Here is a 13,547-nt window from a genome sequence, read left to right as displayed (position 1 = left end):
CGTGAGTTAAGTGTGAGGTTCCCCAGGGGGGCCTCACCCAGACTTCTAAGAGATGGGGGCCCAGAGCAGACTACACTCAGTATTTCTAAAAGGTTCTCCCTGAGAGTCGTGCTGGTTAGCCTGAGTCCCTGGTGCCCTAGCACACAGGAGGGGTCTCCTGAGTGGGCTCTCTAACTGCTGGAGCAACTCCCTGACTGTTTGAGCCCAGAGCTTCTTAGCCTTTCTATTTTCTGTTTTGCTTTACCTTATTTTTGAGACAGGTTCTCAGTAGCCCAAACTGGCCTGGAGCTCACAGAGATCTGCCTCAGCCTCCTGAGTTCTGAGATACAGGTACCAGCCACCCTGCTCAGCTAATTTCCTTTTATGAAAAACTCGTTCGTTCCCTTTCTGGTTCTTTGTGTAGGTTCTTAAGATGTCCCTATGTCCTCTCTATTTTTTCATAATTGTTAGTTGGATCTGAAGGTTTTGTTAATTTTTTTTTAATTTTTTTGTTTTCAAAAGTACCGTCACAATTTATTATACCCTTAATGGGACCTTGGTGTAGTGATTTCTACCTTAAAGAAAACTTAAACAAGTAACGGCGAATCAATCCCACACCAGTTATGTTTTAAGGGGTTATTTATTTTGGGGGGGTAAAACTTACATACACCGAACCAAGAGGCCCGAGCCGAGATCTGTGGCTCTTTTTAAAAGAGAAATAGACCACGCCCCAGTGGGCTGGTATTTCAGCAGCTATTGGCTGACGGAGCGGAAGGCCCTCCCGCAGCACCGTGGGCTCGTGTTTCAGCGACTGTTGGCTGAAGCAGCGGAAGATACTCCCACAGCAAACAAGAAGGGCTGCCTTATCCTAACCTGATTCTTCTGAACTCCAGCTTCTCAGCTTGGTTGAAGATAACATTAATTCAAACCTCAGAGGTCTGCACCGTAGGACACCAGCTTTCTCCATCCACATGAGCACGACATAATGGACAGCTTGGAGAACCTGTTTTAGGTGGTCACTATAATTTTCCCTTAGCTGCTAACAGAATATCGCAGTCAGTCAGGTAGATTTCCTGAACACGGACATCTCACTGCACTAAGTGGAAGTCATTTATTTATTCTCGTAGTTACATGGATCTTTTAGAATTATCCACCCTCATTCCCCTGTTTTGCAGGTGAGGAACTCCTCCAAGGAGCTCCATCAGCAAAGGCACCAACGCTGGGTGCCGGCGCAGATCTCTCGCTGGATTGGGTCAGGCTCATGCATGTGATAACCAGTGACATTAGCTCTCTGTTTCAGGAAGTTTGTTTGTCTAAACGACAACATTGACCACAATCACAAAGATGCCCAGACGGTGAAGGCTGTTCTCAGGGACTTCTATGAATCCATGTTTCCTATCCCTTCCCAGTTCGAGCTGCCGAGAGAGTATCGGAACCGTTTTCTTCATATGCATGAGCTGCAGGAATGGTAAAGTCTGGTTTTGCATGCACATGTGTGGGCCCATGCATCCACATATACATTCGTATCTGGATTTCAGATTGCTGACATTTCTTTAATGTGTTATCTGATGTGTAATTTATTTAGGAAAATATAATTACAATTTTTGCTTTATTAAACATTTAAAAGATGTTTACTGGCATTTCAAGAGATTTTTTTAAGTTAGTTTTTTTTTATTTTATATCGGGTGTTTTTTTGTTAGCATGTATACAATAATGTATTTTGTTGCAGCATTTTACCACTGTGTACTCTGATGTTTGCTCTGTTCCCTTACTCTTCATTCCTATCTCCCTGTCCTCTTGTTGGGTCTTTCCCCCATTAGTACCCCATTAATATCCCCTATTCCCTTGTGATATATATATTCCCCTACCCATGTAGGAGTTTTTCTTGCCCTCTCATGAAGTTTTGTAGCTTCATAAGCTAGGTACACACAAGAATATGTACAGATTAACCTAGGTACACAGAGGAATATGTACAGATTAGCAGGTATGCAAAGGAGTCTAGCTTTTCTTCTCCTACCTCCAGTATTTTCAGTTGCATCCATTTTTCTGTTAATGCCACGATTTCATTTTTTTGTGGCTCAATAAATCCCATTGTGTATGTGGCCCATATTTTCTTTATCCCTTCACCTGTTGAGGGACATCTAAGCTGCTTCTGTGTCTTAGCTGCTGTGTATAGGGCAGCAGTAGGTGGCTGTGGAGGTGTTCCTACACACACGAGAGCCCACTGATAGCAGGCCAGTGGCTCTCCAAGCTTCTCCACACTCTCAAGAAGAGATTTAATCCTGCTTTATCCCTCTGTGTCCAGGAATGTTTTTTTCTGAAATAAATGAATGTGAATGAATGAATTTTAAAAATGTTATTTTAAGGTCTACAAGTACTGTTCTTTTGAAGCTGAGGAGACATTTACTACTGAAGAAGAGCATTTATTATAAAACAACCGATCTGAACTTGTGGTAGAAATGTGTATTTTATTAACATTTTAGAGTTGACTATGCATACTATCTTTTTGCCTTACGATATGCTGAGTATGTTTTTGTAAAACTCAGTAACTCTTGGTCTCCGAACAGGAGGGCATATCGAGACAAGCTGAAGTTTTGGACCCACTGCGTGCTAGCAACACTGATTATATTCACTATCTTCTCGTTTTTTGCTGAACAAGTAAGTTGTCTCCATTTTGCGTAGATCTTAAGCAATGTTTCTGGGTGGACCATTTCAGCTCTTAATCGCTGAGCCATCTCTCCAGCGCCTAGAAATGAACTCTTTGCACTGCAACCCATTCATAACCGTCATCTTATTTTCAAATGACTGTTTATAAGCATAGAAAACATTGAAAGGATTTTAATATAGTTTTTAACTGTCTTATAAAAAATAATCTATTCAAACTCAGAATTAATGTTCCAATGATTAAACAGCAGCAGTTCCTTTCACCTGAAAAAAAAATCAAATGAAACTGGACAAAGATCTTGAAAATAAATGCCCTTAGCAATGGCTCTCACTGCAGGTCTTTGAAAAATGAACCATGAGTCAATATCATTTGGTCTCACATCTCTGTGGGAATATGCTTAAGCATACTGACTATAGTACTGAGCAAAACTGTTGATTGCTTTTGTTTGGGGATGGGGCATGAAGGGAACTTGTTTCAAACAGTGGCAATGATCAGGAACGTGTGGGTCACAGAAGGAACACCTGCTTCACCAACAGTCTTTCTTCGATATGGAAAACTAACACTGATTTTCTGCCCTCCATCATGTAGATAATTGCCCTTAAACGGAAGCTATTTCCCCGGAGGAGAATACACAAGGAAGCTAGTCCAGATCGAATCAGGGTGTAGAAGTTCTTTGTTTGCAATCACCTACCTCAGCGTCTCCTGCGCATCTCACACCTCACCATCACGGGGTGTCCGCATGACGTGATGCAGACACAAGCATGTCCCCATGATGTGATGCACCAACACAGGGGTATCCCGTGATATGATGCATAGACACGGGGGTGTCCCCATGATGTGATGCACTGACACAGGGGTGTCCCCATGATTTGACGCACAGACATGGGGTATCTACAAGACGTGACACAGACACAGGGTCTCCCCATGATGTGACGCACAGATGGCGTGCTCGGAAGAAGGGACAGCATGCAGACTGTGTTCTACTGCAGCATGAAGAGAGCCCACTGTCCTGGAATTAATCAGCACTGAGACCTTGTGTTGGCAGCCGTACAGCTTGTACTTTTAAGGGATTTGCCGAAGAGATTTGTCAGCTTGTTGATTTAAGGGATTTGTCAGCTTGTTGATGGACCCTCGCTGACAAGCTGCTGGTTTCCTCTCACAGTCCCTGCAGCCTGAGAAGCGGGGCCAGCCTGGGGACAAGTGCTGAGGGACCCCAGGCTTTGCATTCCGAAGTTCTTTGGCCCTAACTTTCTACTTTCTTCTTTCTTTCCTTCATTTCTCATTTTTAAAAATAAGTAACGACTAAGCTGTCCTCGCTTCTGAAAATAACGAAATCAGAATGTCCAAATGTTTGTATAGATCTTATTTAAATAATGTAGAGCTATCCTTTCCTTTTTAGCATATCTAAATTATTGACTTTTATGAGCATTCAAGTGGTCTTGAATCACTAATGACTACTGAAGACCTGGGGGCGTTGATGTCGGCAGCACTTTGTTTAACCTAGCTCCCAGGATGCTGGGATTTCGTCTGCAGGCCTAATTGCAAAGGGCTAGTGTCAAGCACCAATGCTATTCACCAGATGTCATCATGTCTTGGAAACGGACACACTCAAACAAAAGTGCCTCACTCTAGAAATGAGTAGTGTCGACGGCGGCACCAGCACGCGGCTGTGGCGTCCAGCTGAAAACCCGTCTCTGTCAGCAGCTCACTTTTCGCTTGCTGTGGGAACAGTGGTCCGCCAGCTTTTTTTGTTAAGAAAACAGAGCGGATAACTTGAGACACATCTGTCTTTGTCAAACATTCTTCTTGGCTTAATTTTTTTGTTTGTTTGGTGTGGGGGGCTTCTTTTGTTTTTGTAAACAGCCCGATAAAACCAGCTTTAGCTTGCAACTCTACAAAAACAGGCTCCAGCCAGACTTGAACCACAGGCCATTGTTGGCAGACCAGAGAATCAGCCTCATTTTTACATATGAGTGAACAAACCACAAACCCTGACATTAGCCATGCTCCATTATATCATTGTATAGTGGTTTTGTGGAGACCTGATTCCATGAATCCGCTTTGAATTCTGACAGCTATCTTCAATCATGATTTCAGTGGTATTCTTCCCAAATTGCACACACTTTTGTAATGAGAACTTGAAATGTAAATACTGTGTTTGTGCTGTAAATTTTGTGTATTTCAAAAATTGAAATCTCATAAAAAAGATCACATTTATTGATTTGAGGGTTTATTTGGTGTGTATGTATATTTGCCTGGATGCACGCCTGTGCACCATCTGGAGGGTGTCATATCCCCTGGAACTGGGTTTACAAATGGTTGTGAGCCGCCATGTGGGTGCTGCGGTTTGAGCCCAAGTCCCCTGGAAGAGCAGCTGGTGTTCTTAACTGCTGAGCCATCTCTCCAGCCCTATGCTTATAGCTTTAAGTCTTTGAAGACTGGTGATACTACTGCCCAGATTCAACAGTCTTAATGGTCGTCTGTGGGGAGTGTTCAGCCCTCTGGCTCAGCAGTGAACACAGTAAAGTGTGAAGTAGTGCACGGAAAGGTTAGGATTACGACATACTAGAGAATGCTGCCTTGTGGGATGGGGAGCAGACTCGAAACGGAATTTATCCCCCCAAAAAATTAAGTGTTATCTGGGTATTATTTAAAAGCTGAGAATTGATTTCGGAACAGTTATAGATAGTGGACATTTGGGCGTAATATAGACTTCTGCGGTTAGATGAGTATAAGAAGTTTGGTAGCACAGTGGATGATAAAATACAAACATTCGTGCAATCATTTATCTAATGATCCAGCAGGTTGTTGGGAAAGAATTTGAACAGTGAGTGACCAGAAAATTTAAACCTGAGAACCATTCATTCAGATGGAATTCTATAAAAGGTCAGAGTGTGATTTGAGCCCATTTGTTGTACAAAAATAAAATATAATATGCTTGTCATCCCTGCATTCAGGAGGGCGAGACAGGAGATTTTCACGAGTTCAAGGCCAGCTGGGTACGTTCCAGGTAGCCCGTGCACCAGAGACCGCATCACATAAACCAACACCACACGGAATAATGCTCAAGCATGAATGAGTATGAAGAACAGAAATGCATGTTCTAGGAGTTGTAGGGTTGACAAGTCCAAGGCCAAGATGCTGGCAGGTTCGGTTGTTGCCGAGCACTGTTCTGCTTCCAGGTTGACTCCGTGAATACTGTGCCCCCCAGGGGTGAATGATGCCTTGTGCTAATAGGGCAGACAGCAGAAAAACAAAGGGGACAGATTCTTTTCATTGAGCCTTTTATAGGCAACACTAATCATGGCCACCCTAGGTTCTGCCCTTGTGAGTTAATCACTCCTTCTTAGCACCATTACACAGATGATTAAGTGTCACAGAGATCTCCCTGCCTCCTGGGTGCCTGGATTAAAGGTGTGTGCCACCGCAACCGGCTTGCGTATTTATTTTGTGGGTGGGTGGAGGAGGCGTACGCACGCCACGGTGTACCTTTAGAGGTCAGAGACCAACTCATCACTTGTTCCTGTGACGTGGATCCTCGGAAACCAGCTCAGGACTTCAGTCATGACAGCATGCACTTTCACGTGCCGCACAACGTCACCGGCTCTGGTAATGTATTTTTCCAGACTGGCATGGTTGTGGTACACACCTATCATTCCAGAATCCTGAAGGTAAGGCTAGAAGGTAGCAAGTTCAAGGTCTACCCAAACTTCTTAGCCAAAGGGAGAGGGAAGAGTTAAAGAACATCCCAGGGCTGGAGAGATGGCTCAGTGGTTAAGAGCATTGCCTGCTCTCCCAAAGGTCCTGAGTTCAATTCCCGGCAACCACATGGTGGCTCACAACCATCTGTAATGACGTCTGGTGCCCTCTCCTGGCCTGCAGACATACACACAGACAGAATATTGTATACATAATAAATTTTTTTAAAAAAAGAACATCCCAGATCCAGTGATAAAGGGGGCTTCTTAGTCTAACTGCTCCCACTTCCCCCTTATTTTAGTTCCGGCCCCATCTTAAAATTCTATTAAATGGCAGGCAGTTTTTCTACTCAAGTCTCCCATGAAATTCATGTGTAGGCACTGAGACGTGCTTGGGTTGCAAATGACGTAGGTACCTTAAACTTCTTAAAACAGAGGAGTACCAGAGACACAGCCTATGTGTGTCCAGTTGACAGGATCGATAATCTTCTAAGAGGCAAGCCACGGTGCACACCCCTAAGGTGTCACCTAGGTTAGGTCAACTGTAGCGGGGAGACCCATTCTACCCCTGGGCAGCACCTTTGTGGCAGCCCAGATGTGAGGGCGTCTGAGGGAGCTCTCACCGTCGCCGGTGTGCAGGAGCCTCTGCGGGTGAGGGTGTCTACCGTGTTGGCAGCTTCCTTACCCTGTGGCTGCCCCTGCCCAGCTGTTGCGGCTGCTGTCCTTTGTTGACGCCTGAGCCCAGCTTCTTCAGCCTTCCAACTCGGGCTGAAGGTCATCGGCTCTCCAGGAATGCCCCGGGGACCTGAAGCACCACATTGGAACTGCCCAGGCACCCAGCCTCATGCACTGAGCAACCACCAGGTAGTGGGTGTGCGGACAGCCATTGTGGGACTGCCCAGCGCAGATGGTGGAAATCCGCCTTTAGTATACGCGCATTCCACCTGTGACCTTCTTCCAGAGGCCCTGACTAATAAACCCCCGCCAGGACTGTTGCTCAGCTCTGCTCATCCCGCCTCTCTTTCCATGTCCGTTCTATCCCCAGAATGAAGGCATGCCTCTTAACTCACATTCTTCAGGGAGTCCAGAAACTTCATCTCTGGTTTAGTATAGAAAATACTGGTTGGGAATGAATACAGTGGTTTGTTGATTGTAGGCACCGTGCACTTCTGGCCTGAGAAATAGAGCCTTTCATTCAGAGGAGGCTTGCAAAATCGACAAGAGAATTGCCCCCTGTGAAGCTGTGTGTGTGTGTGTGTGTGTGTGTGTGTGTGAGAGAGAGAGAGAGAGAGAGAGAAAGAAAGAGAGAGAGAGAACAAGTTTCCTGGATTGCCCAAGTTGAAGGTAAGCTGCTATACTTGAAAGCATTGCAAAGCCAGGTGGTGGTGGTGCATGCCTTTAATTCCTGCACTTGGGAGGCAGACGCAAGTGGATCTTTGTGAGTTCGATGCCATCCTGGACTATAAGAGCTAGTTCCAGGACAGGCTCCAAAGCTACAGAGAAACCCTGTCTCGAAAAAAACAAAATAAAACAAAACAAAAACAAAAAAAAAAGAAAGAAAGAAAAAGAAAACATTGTAAAATTTAAATCTGGTGATTAAAATTCAACCAACTTAAAAAGTGTTGATAAAAAACACCATAAGGACTCTGTAAATATGGCTGATATGCTTGGTGCTGGAGTACCTGCCCCACATGTACATGGCCTTGGCGGAGGCCCCCAGCACAGAAAAAAATAAAAATATTTGTGAAAATATAGCAATTAGTACAAACTTAAAATTAATAATTGGTGCTTTCCTCTGCTTTCCCTCACCTGTCAACTTAACTTTTGACCTTTACATTGTGCCAGCAGCGTGGTGTTTTCACAAATATGCCATTCATTTCTCAGTTGGCCTGTGCCTGTGAGATCCTGTTCTTACTGTTTCACGTGCCTTTTCCTTCTTACCCATTAATCTCCGATTCATGTCTCATCATTGTGGTCTATCACCAGTTGTTTACCTGCTGTCTTAGTTAGGGTTTCTATGGCCATGATAAAATACCACGACCAAAAGCAAATCTGGGGTGGGGGTGGGGGGAGCATTTCTTTCATCTTGCAGTTAAACAGTTAATTGTTAAGAAAATCTGGACAGGAATTCAGAAGCAGGAACCTGGAGGTTGCGATTGAATCAAAAGCCATGGAGGGGTGCTGCTTACTGGTTTGCTCCCCACAGCTTGCTCAGACTGCTTTCTTAAACAACTCAGGACCGAATGTCCAGGAGATGGAACCACTTGCCATGGGCTGAGCTCATCTACATCAATCATCAATCAAGAAAATGTCCTCACAGGCTTGCCTACAGGCTGATTTTTTTGGAGGCATTTTCTCAATTGTGGTTCCTTCTTCCCAGATGATTCCTTAGCTTCTGCCACATTAACAGAAAAAAAAAAATAGCCAAGTGGTGTGGGACAATTCTGTATTATGTCAATTATGTTTTAAATAAATGCTGATTGGCCAGTAGCCGGACAGAAAGTATAGGCGGGACAACCAGACAGGAAGTAGACGTGGGGAAAGGAGAACAGGAGAATTCTGGGAAGAAGGAAGCTCTTCCCCAAGTCCTGTCCAGACACCAAAGAAGCAGGATGTGACCTGCCCTGCTGAAAAAGGTACTGAGCCACATGGCTAACATAGATAAGAATAATGAGCTAATATAAGTTATAAGAGCTAATACGAAGCCTCCCTGGAAGGGAGGGAGGGAGGGAAAGAAAGAGAGCTGAGCAAGCCATGTGAAGCGAGATAATAAGCAGCATCCATAGCCTGTGCATCAGTTCCTGCTTCCAGGTCCCCTCCCTGTTTGAGTTCCTGTCCTGACTTCCTTTAGTGAAGGACTAGGGATGTGGAAGTGTAGGCCAAATACTCCCCCCTCCCCCGCTGCCTCCTGCTTTTGGTGGTGCTGTTTCATCACAGCAATTTCAACCCTAACTAAGACAGAAGACAAAAATGGCAGCCGGCCCCTTAGACAGCAGTACCAACGAAGTTCCAATTAACAGGAAAAGTAGCCAGCATCTGCAGCAGGGGCTCTCAGCCAAACCTCAGTCCCAGCACACCCGTGCTCTCGCCCCGAGGCCTCTCTGCCTACTGCCAGTGTGTAGACATGTCTTGATTCCCACTGTTCCTATGTTCAGAAGGGATCTTTTCTGTGAATTCTAATATAGTCATTCACTAGCGATTCTTTTTACCATAGGCTGTCTCGATGTGATCAGTTCAGGAAGGGTTAGGTAATTTCTCTCCAAACAATATTTCATATGCATTTCAGCAAAAACTTATTTCCATGGTGTGTTACTTTACTTCTGTTTGTAAAATATGCCAGGCACTTCAGAACATTTAGAAAGATATTGTCAAACTTACTTCACACTATCAAATATATACACACACAATATACACAGAGAGGAGAAATAGACACACACACAATGTTGGGATATTTAAAAACAATGTCTTCTCTATGTGACCCATCTGGCTCCCTTTCTGCTCAGCCCTCTAAGCTACAAAACAAAGACAATGTCACTGCCGAGGTGCCAGAGGCAGCCTAAACAACTCCATTTCAAAGTCACTTCCAGAAGACACCCCTCCAACTTAAGACGACTGGACCAACACATGTGATTTTCCCCCTCCACTTTACCCTGTGTGGGCAATCCCTACAGCTAGATGCTTAGATTTAGTCCGAGTTTTTAAAAAGACTTATTTATGTATTTTATACCCAATGTTCTGCCTCCACCCCTGCCGGCCAGAAGAGGGCACCAGATCTCATTACAGATGGCCGTTAACCACCATATAGTTGCTGGGAATTGAACTCAGGATCTCTGGAAGAGCAGTCAATGCTCGTAACCTCTGAGTCAGCTCTCCAGCCCTAGGCTAAGTTTTTGTTGCAGTGGTTCTCATGCTGTGAGCCTTTAATACAGTTCCTCATATTGTAGGAACCTCTAACCATAAAATTATTTCATTGCTACTTCATAACTGTAATGTTGCTACTGTTATGAACCATAATGTCAATGTTTGGTATGTAGTATATATCTGATTTGTGACCCCTGTGGGGTCGTGACCCACAGGTTGAGAACAGCTGGTTTTAAAGGTTGGCGGAAGATTAAGAGCAGCTTTCTCATCCTATATACGCAGACCTTCTACAGTAAGTTCCATTAGCATTTCCAGCTGGCCACCAAGTGGGCATCAAGTGATCCCAAAGCTGGAGAGGTGGAGGAAGCAGAGGCAGGAAGACCTATGGGACCCAGCCTAGCTCACCTGGTAAGTGACAGGTACCAATGAGAGGCCCTGTCTCAGAACGGCAAGGAAGCTGAGGAATGATGTGCAAAACTGATCTGGTTTTCATATTGCATGTATACACATTTTGGAATACCCATGTAATGATCTGTCTCTTTAAGAGACAAGCCACGCCCACTCCCTCACCCATTCTCTGAGGCAGGCAGGTCTTCCTTCCTGCTTGTAGCCTTAGTCTCCCCCCCTCCCCCGCAGCTTTGATCTCTCCTCTTCTCCTCTCTCCTCTCCTCTCTTCTCCTTCCCTCCCTTCTCCTCCCCCCTCCTCCTCTCCTCCCCTACCCACCTCTCTCTCAGCCTCTCTGTTCTTCACCCCTTCTCCCTTCCCTTCTATAACCACTAAATAAATATCCAGCCTCACTCTGCATGGTGTGCCTGTCCGTCTGTCTCTTGCCCTCCGCCTCCTCATGGCTCGCCGCCTTGGGAGATTTGTGGCATGGTCTCATGTGCAGTTCCTGCCTAGGACTTGGGAACCCCTGCCCACTGCCTGCCACCACTGGGGATCCCACAACAAGCTACTCGGGGATCTGCAGCAATTTTTATTAATCCATTACAACCCATGCACGCACACACACACAAATGCAAAAGACCAGTAAGACTCAATCCTCTCTAATTTGGTCTATAGATCAGTGACACCCCCACACACTTAAAAGACAACAACAACGTTTGTTTTGTTTGTTTTTAATGGATCTAGGAAACCTAGCTAAAGTCGTGTGGGAAATGAAAGTTCAGGAACCCACAGTATATTTACGAAGGAAAATAAAGGTGTGGGACTTGCTCTATCAACTACTGAGAGTTTCCTAAGGTTGGGTTGATGAAAATTGTGGTTTGGAAGCAGGGATGTTTAAAAAAAATTGCCAGAGGAACAAGCAGAAAGAGTAAATGCGAGAATTCTGGGAAACTTCCACTTTGATTTGATCATTACACACTGCATATGTGTGTCAAATCATCACACTACCCCCACAGAGATGGACAGTTGTTCTAGCACAGTCTTTCTTCACATAAGCTAATGGGGAGGTGATCTATGGCACCACTGTAATGGGAGAGCACACACGTTTTCATAAATTATATTGAGACGTCAGTTTCCATACTAAAGAAAAACTAATAGGATACATGTTTGATACGAGGTACAAAACTGCAGACAAACATAGCCAACATTTAGAAAAAAAATTATGATCTTATAGAGCTTGTAGAGGAATGATTTTTAGCATTCAAAGTAATGATAAATTTTAAAAAACAAAAAAGAACCCAGAAAATGTTAAAGAGATGAAAAGTTAGCATGAAAGACCTTATAAACTCAGAGCTAGGGCTTGCTCTGCATAAATCCTGAGTTTTCACGATACTCCTGGCTATTTATAACCATGGTTCTTATAGCAGCAATGAATAAAACATGAGCCGTAGACTATTATAGAGTTGTACTTTTTTTGTTATTGCAATGCTCAAACATAAAGAAAACTAGGGCTGGAGAGATGCCTCGGCAGTTACTGACTGCTCTTCCAGAGGATCCGGCTCAATTCCCAGCACCCACATGGCAGTTCACAGCTGTCTGTAACTCCAGTTCCAGGGGACCTGACAACTTCACACCAATGCACATGAAATAAAGCTAAATAAATCATAAAACTTCTTTTAAAAATATAAACAAAACTATTACGTGTTGCCATGTCAAAGACCATGTCTATGTGTCATCAAAACTCAGAAAATGCAAATCTGTCATTGATTAGTCCCATCATCCCAGCATTTAGGAAGCTAAGGCAGGAAGATTACTGATCTTTGAAGTCAGAGTGGGACCCTATATCACAAATAACGAAGAATCGAACAAAAACATCAGACATCGGGAGATTTACACAAAGTCACAACTTCCCGACACCTCTGAATGCGGAGCCACCTGCTGAAATGATGTAAACGGTGCGGTTTGGATACCCAGAAGGATCATGAGAAGTGTGGCTTCACGGAGCACTGCCCCGCCCACCGTGTCTCTGACCTGGGGGGGGGGGCTCCAGAGTGGGAACACGCATGCTCCTGGAGAACAGGGACGTGAGCTCACCCCCCATGGGGCGGGGCTAAGACGTCACCGCGTGGGCCCATAGCGTTCAGCCAATCAGCGGAAAGCTTGTTCGAGGCCACGCTGGATTTTTTCCCGCTCAAAGGCGAAGCTGCCTCAGAAGCGTCGAGGCGGCGGAGGCGTCGACTTGTCGGAAGGGCCGTTGACGTAAGACGAAGGCCGTGGGCCCGGTGGCCGGACTTGGCCTTGGGACCTTGGTACCGGGCTGCGGGTAGAGGGAGGAGGCCCCGTGCTGCCCTTCCTTCTCCAGGGAGGCAGACGGCGAAGCTGGGCGAGACGGACGCGACGAACCTCCCTGAGGGCCGAGCATGGCCTGTGGGGTCGGGCAGGCCTGAGACTGGACCACTCCGGTTCGGCAGGGGACAGGGCCGTGGTCCGAGGGGGCCGGGGTCGTGGGCCTGAGGGGTCGGAGCCTGAGGGAGCCGGGGTCGTGGGCCCGAAGGGGTGGGAGCCGTAGCTCCGAGGGGGTCGGGGTCGTGGGCACGAAGGGGCGGGGCCTGAGGAGTCGGAGCCTGAGGGAGCTGGGGTCGTGGGCCCGAAGGGGTGGGAGCCGTAGCCCCGTGGGAGCCGGGGCCGTGGCCCGAGGAGGCGTGACCCGAGAGGGCTGGCGTCGGCGGACCCGTGGGAGCCGGGGTCGTGGGGTGGGGGTCGTATCCCCGAGGGGGCAGGGCCTAGGGGGGCCGCGGGGCCCGAAGGGGCGGGGGTCGTAGCCCCGAGGGAGCCGGGGTCATAGACCTGAGGGAGCCAAGTCGTGGGCCCAACAGGATTGGGGGCCATGGGCCTGAGGAAGGTGGGAGCCGGGTCGTGGGCCCTAGGGGGCTGAGGACCGAGGGGTTCGTTTGGG

At 46.3% G+C, this 13,547-nt stretch overlaps 1 protein-coding gene across 2 annotated transcripts in view; it reads left to right on the top strand.

Annotated features, from left to right (window-relative positions):
• Gnptab (N-acetylglucosamine-1-phosphate transferase subunits alpha and beta) overlaps positions 1-4,861 on the top strand; it is a 59,806-nt gene extending 54,945 nt beyond the window's left edge. For both annotated transcript variants that reach the window (XM_085683285.2, XM_085683286.2), the window contains 3 exons: positions 1,280-1,447; positions 2,547-2,637; positions 3,233-4,861. In XM_085683285.2, the coding sequence (XP_085539411.2) occupies positions 1,280-1,447; positions 2,547-2,637; positions 3,233-3,310 (337 nt within the window). In that variant the 3' untranslated portion in view covers positions 3,311-4,861. The remainder of the gene's footprint in view (positions 1-1,279; positions 1,448-2,546; positions 2,638-3,232) is intronic.
• The last annotated feature ends 8,686 nt before the right edge of the window (positions 4,862-13,547 follow it).

Source organism: Myodes glareolus, chromosome 26 (assembly GCF_982192425.1).
Source record: "Myodes glareolus chromosome 26, mMyoGla1.1, whole genome shotgun sequence".
NCBI lineage: Eukaryota > Metazoa > Chordata > Mammalia > Rodentia > Cricetidae > Myodes > Myodes glareolus.
The sequence above is the reverse complement of the archived record's forward strand: the minus strand, read 5'-3'. Positions and strand labels throughout refer to the sequence as shown.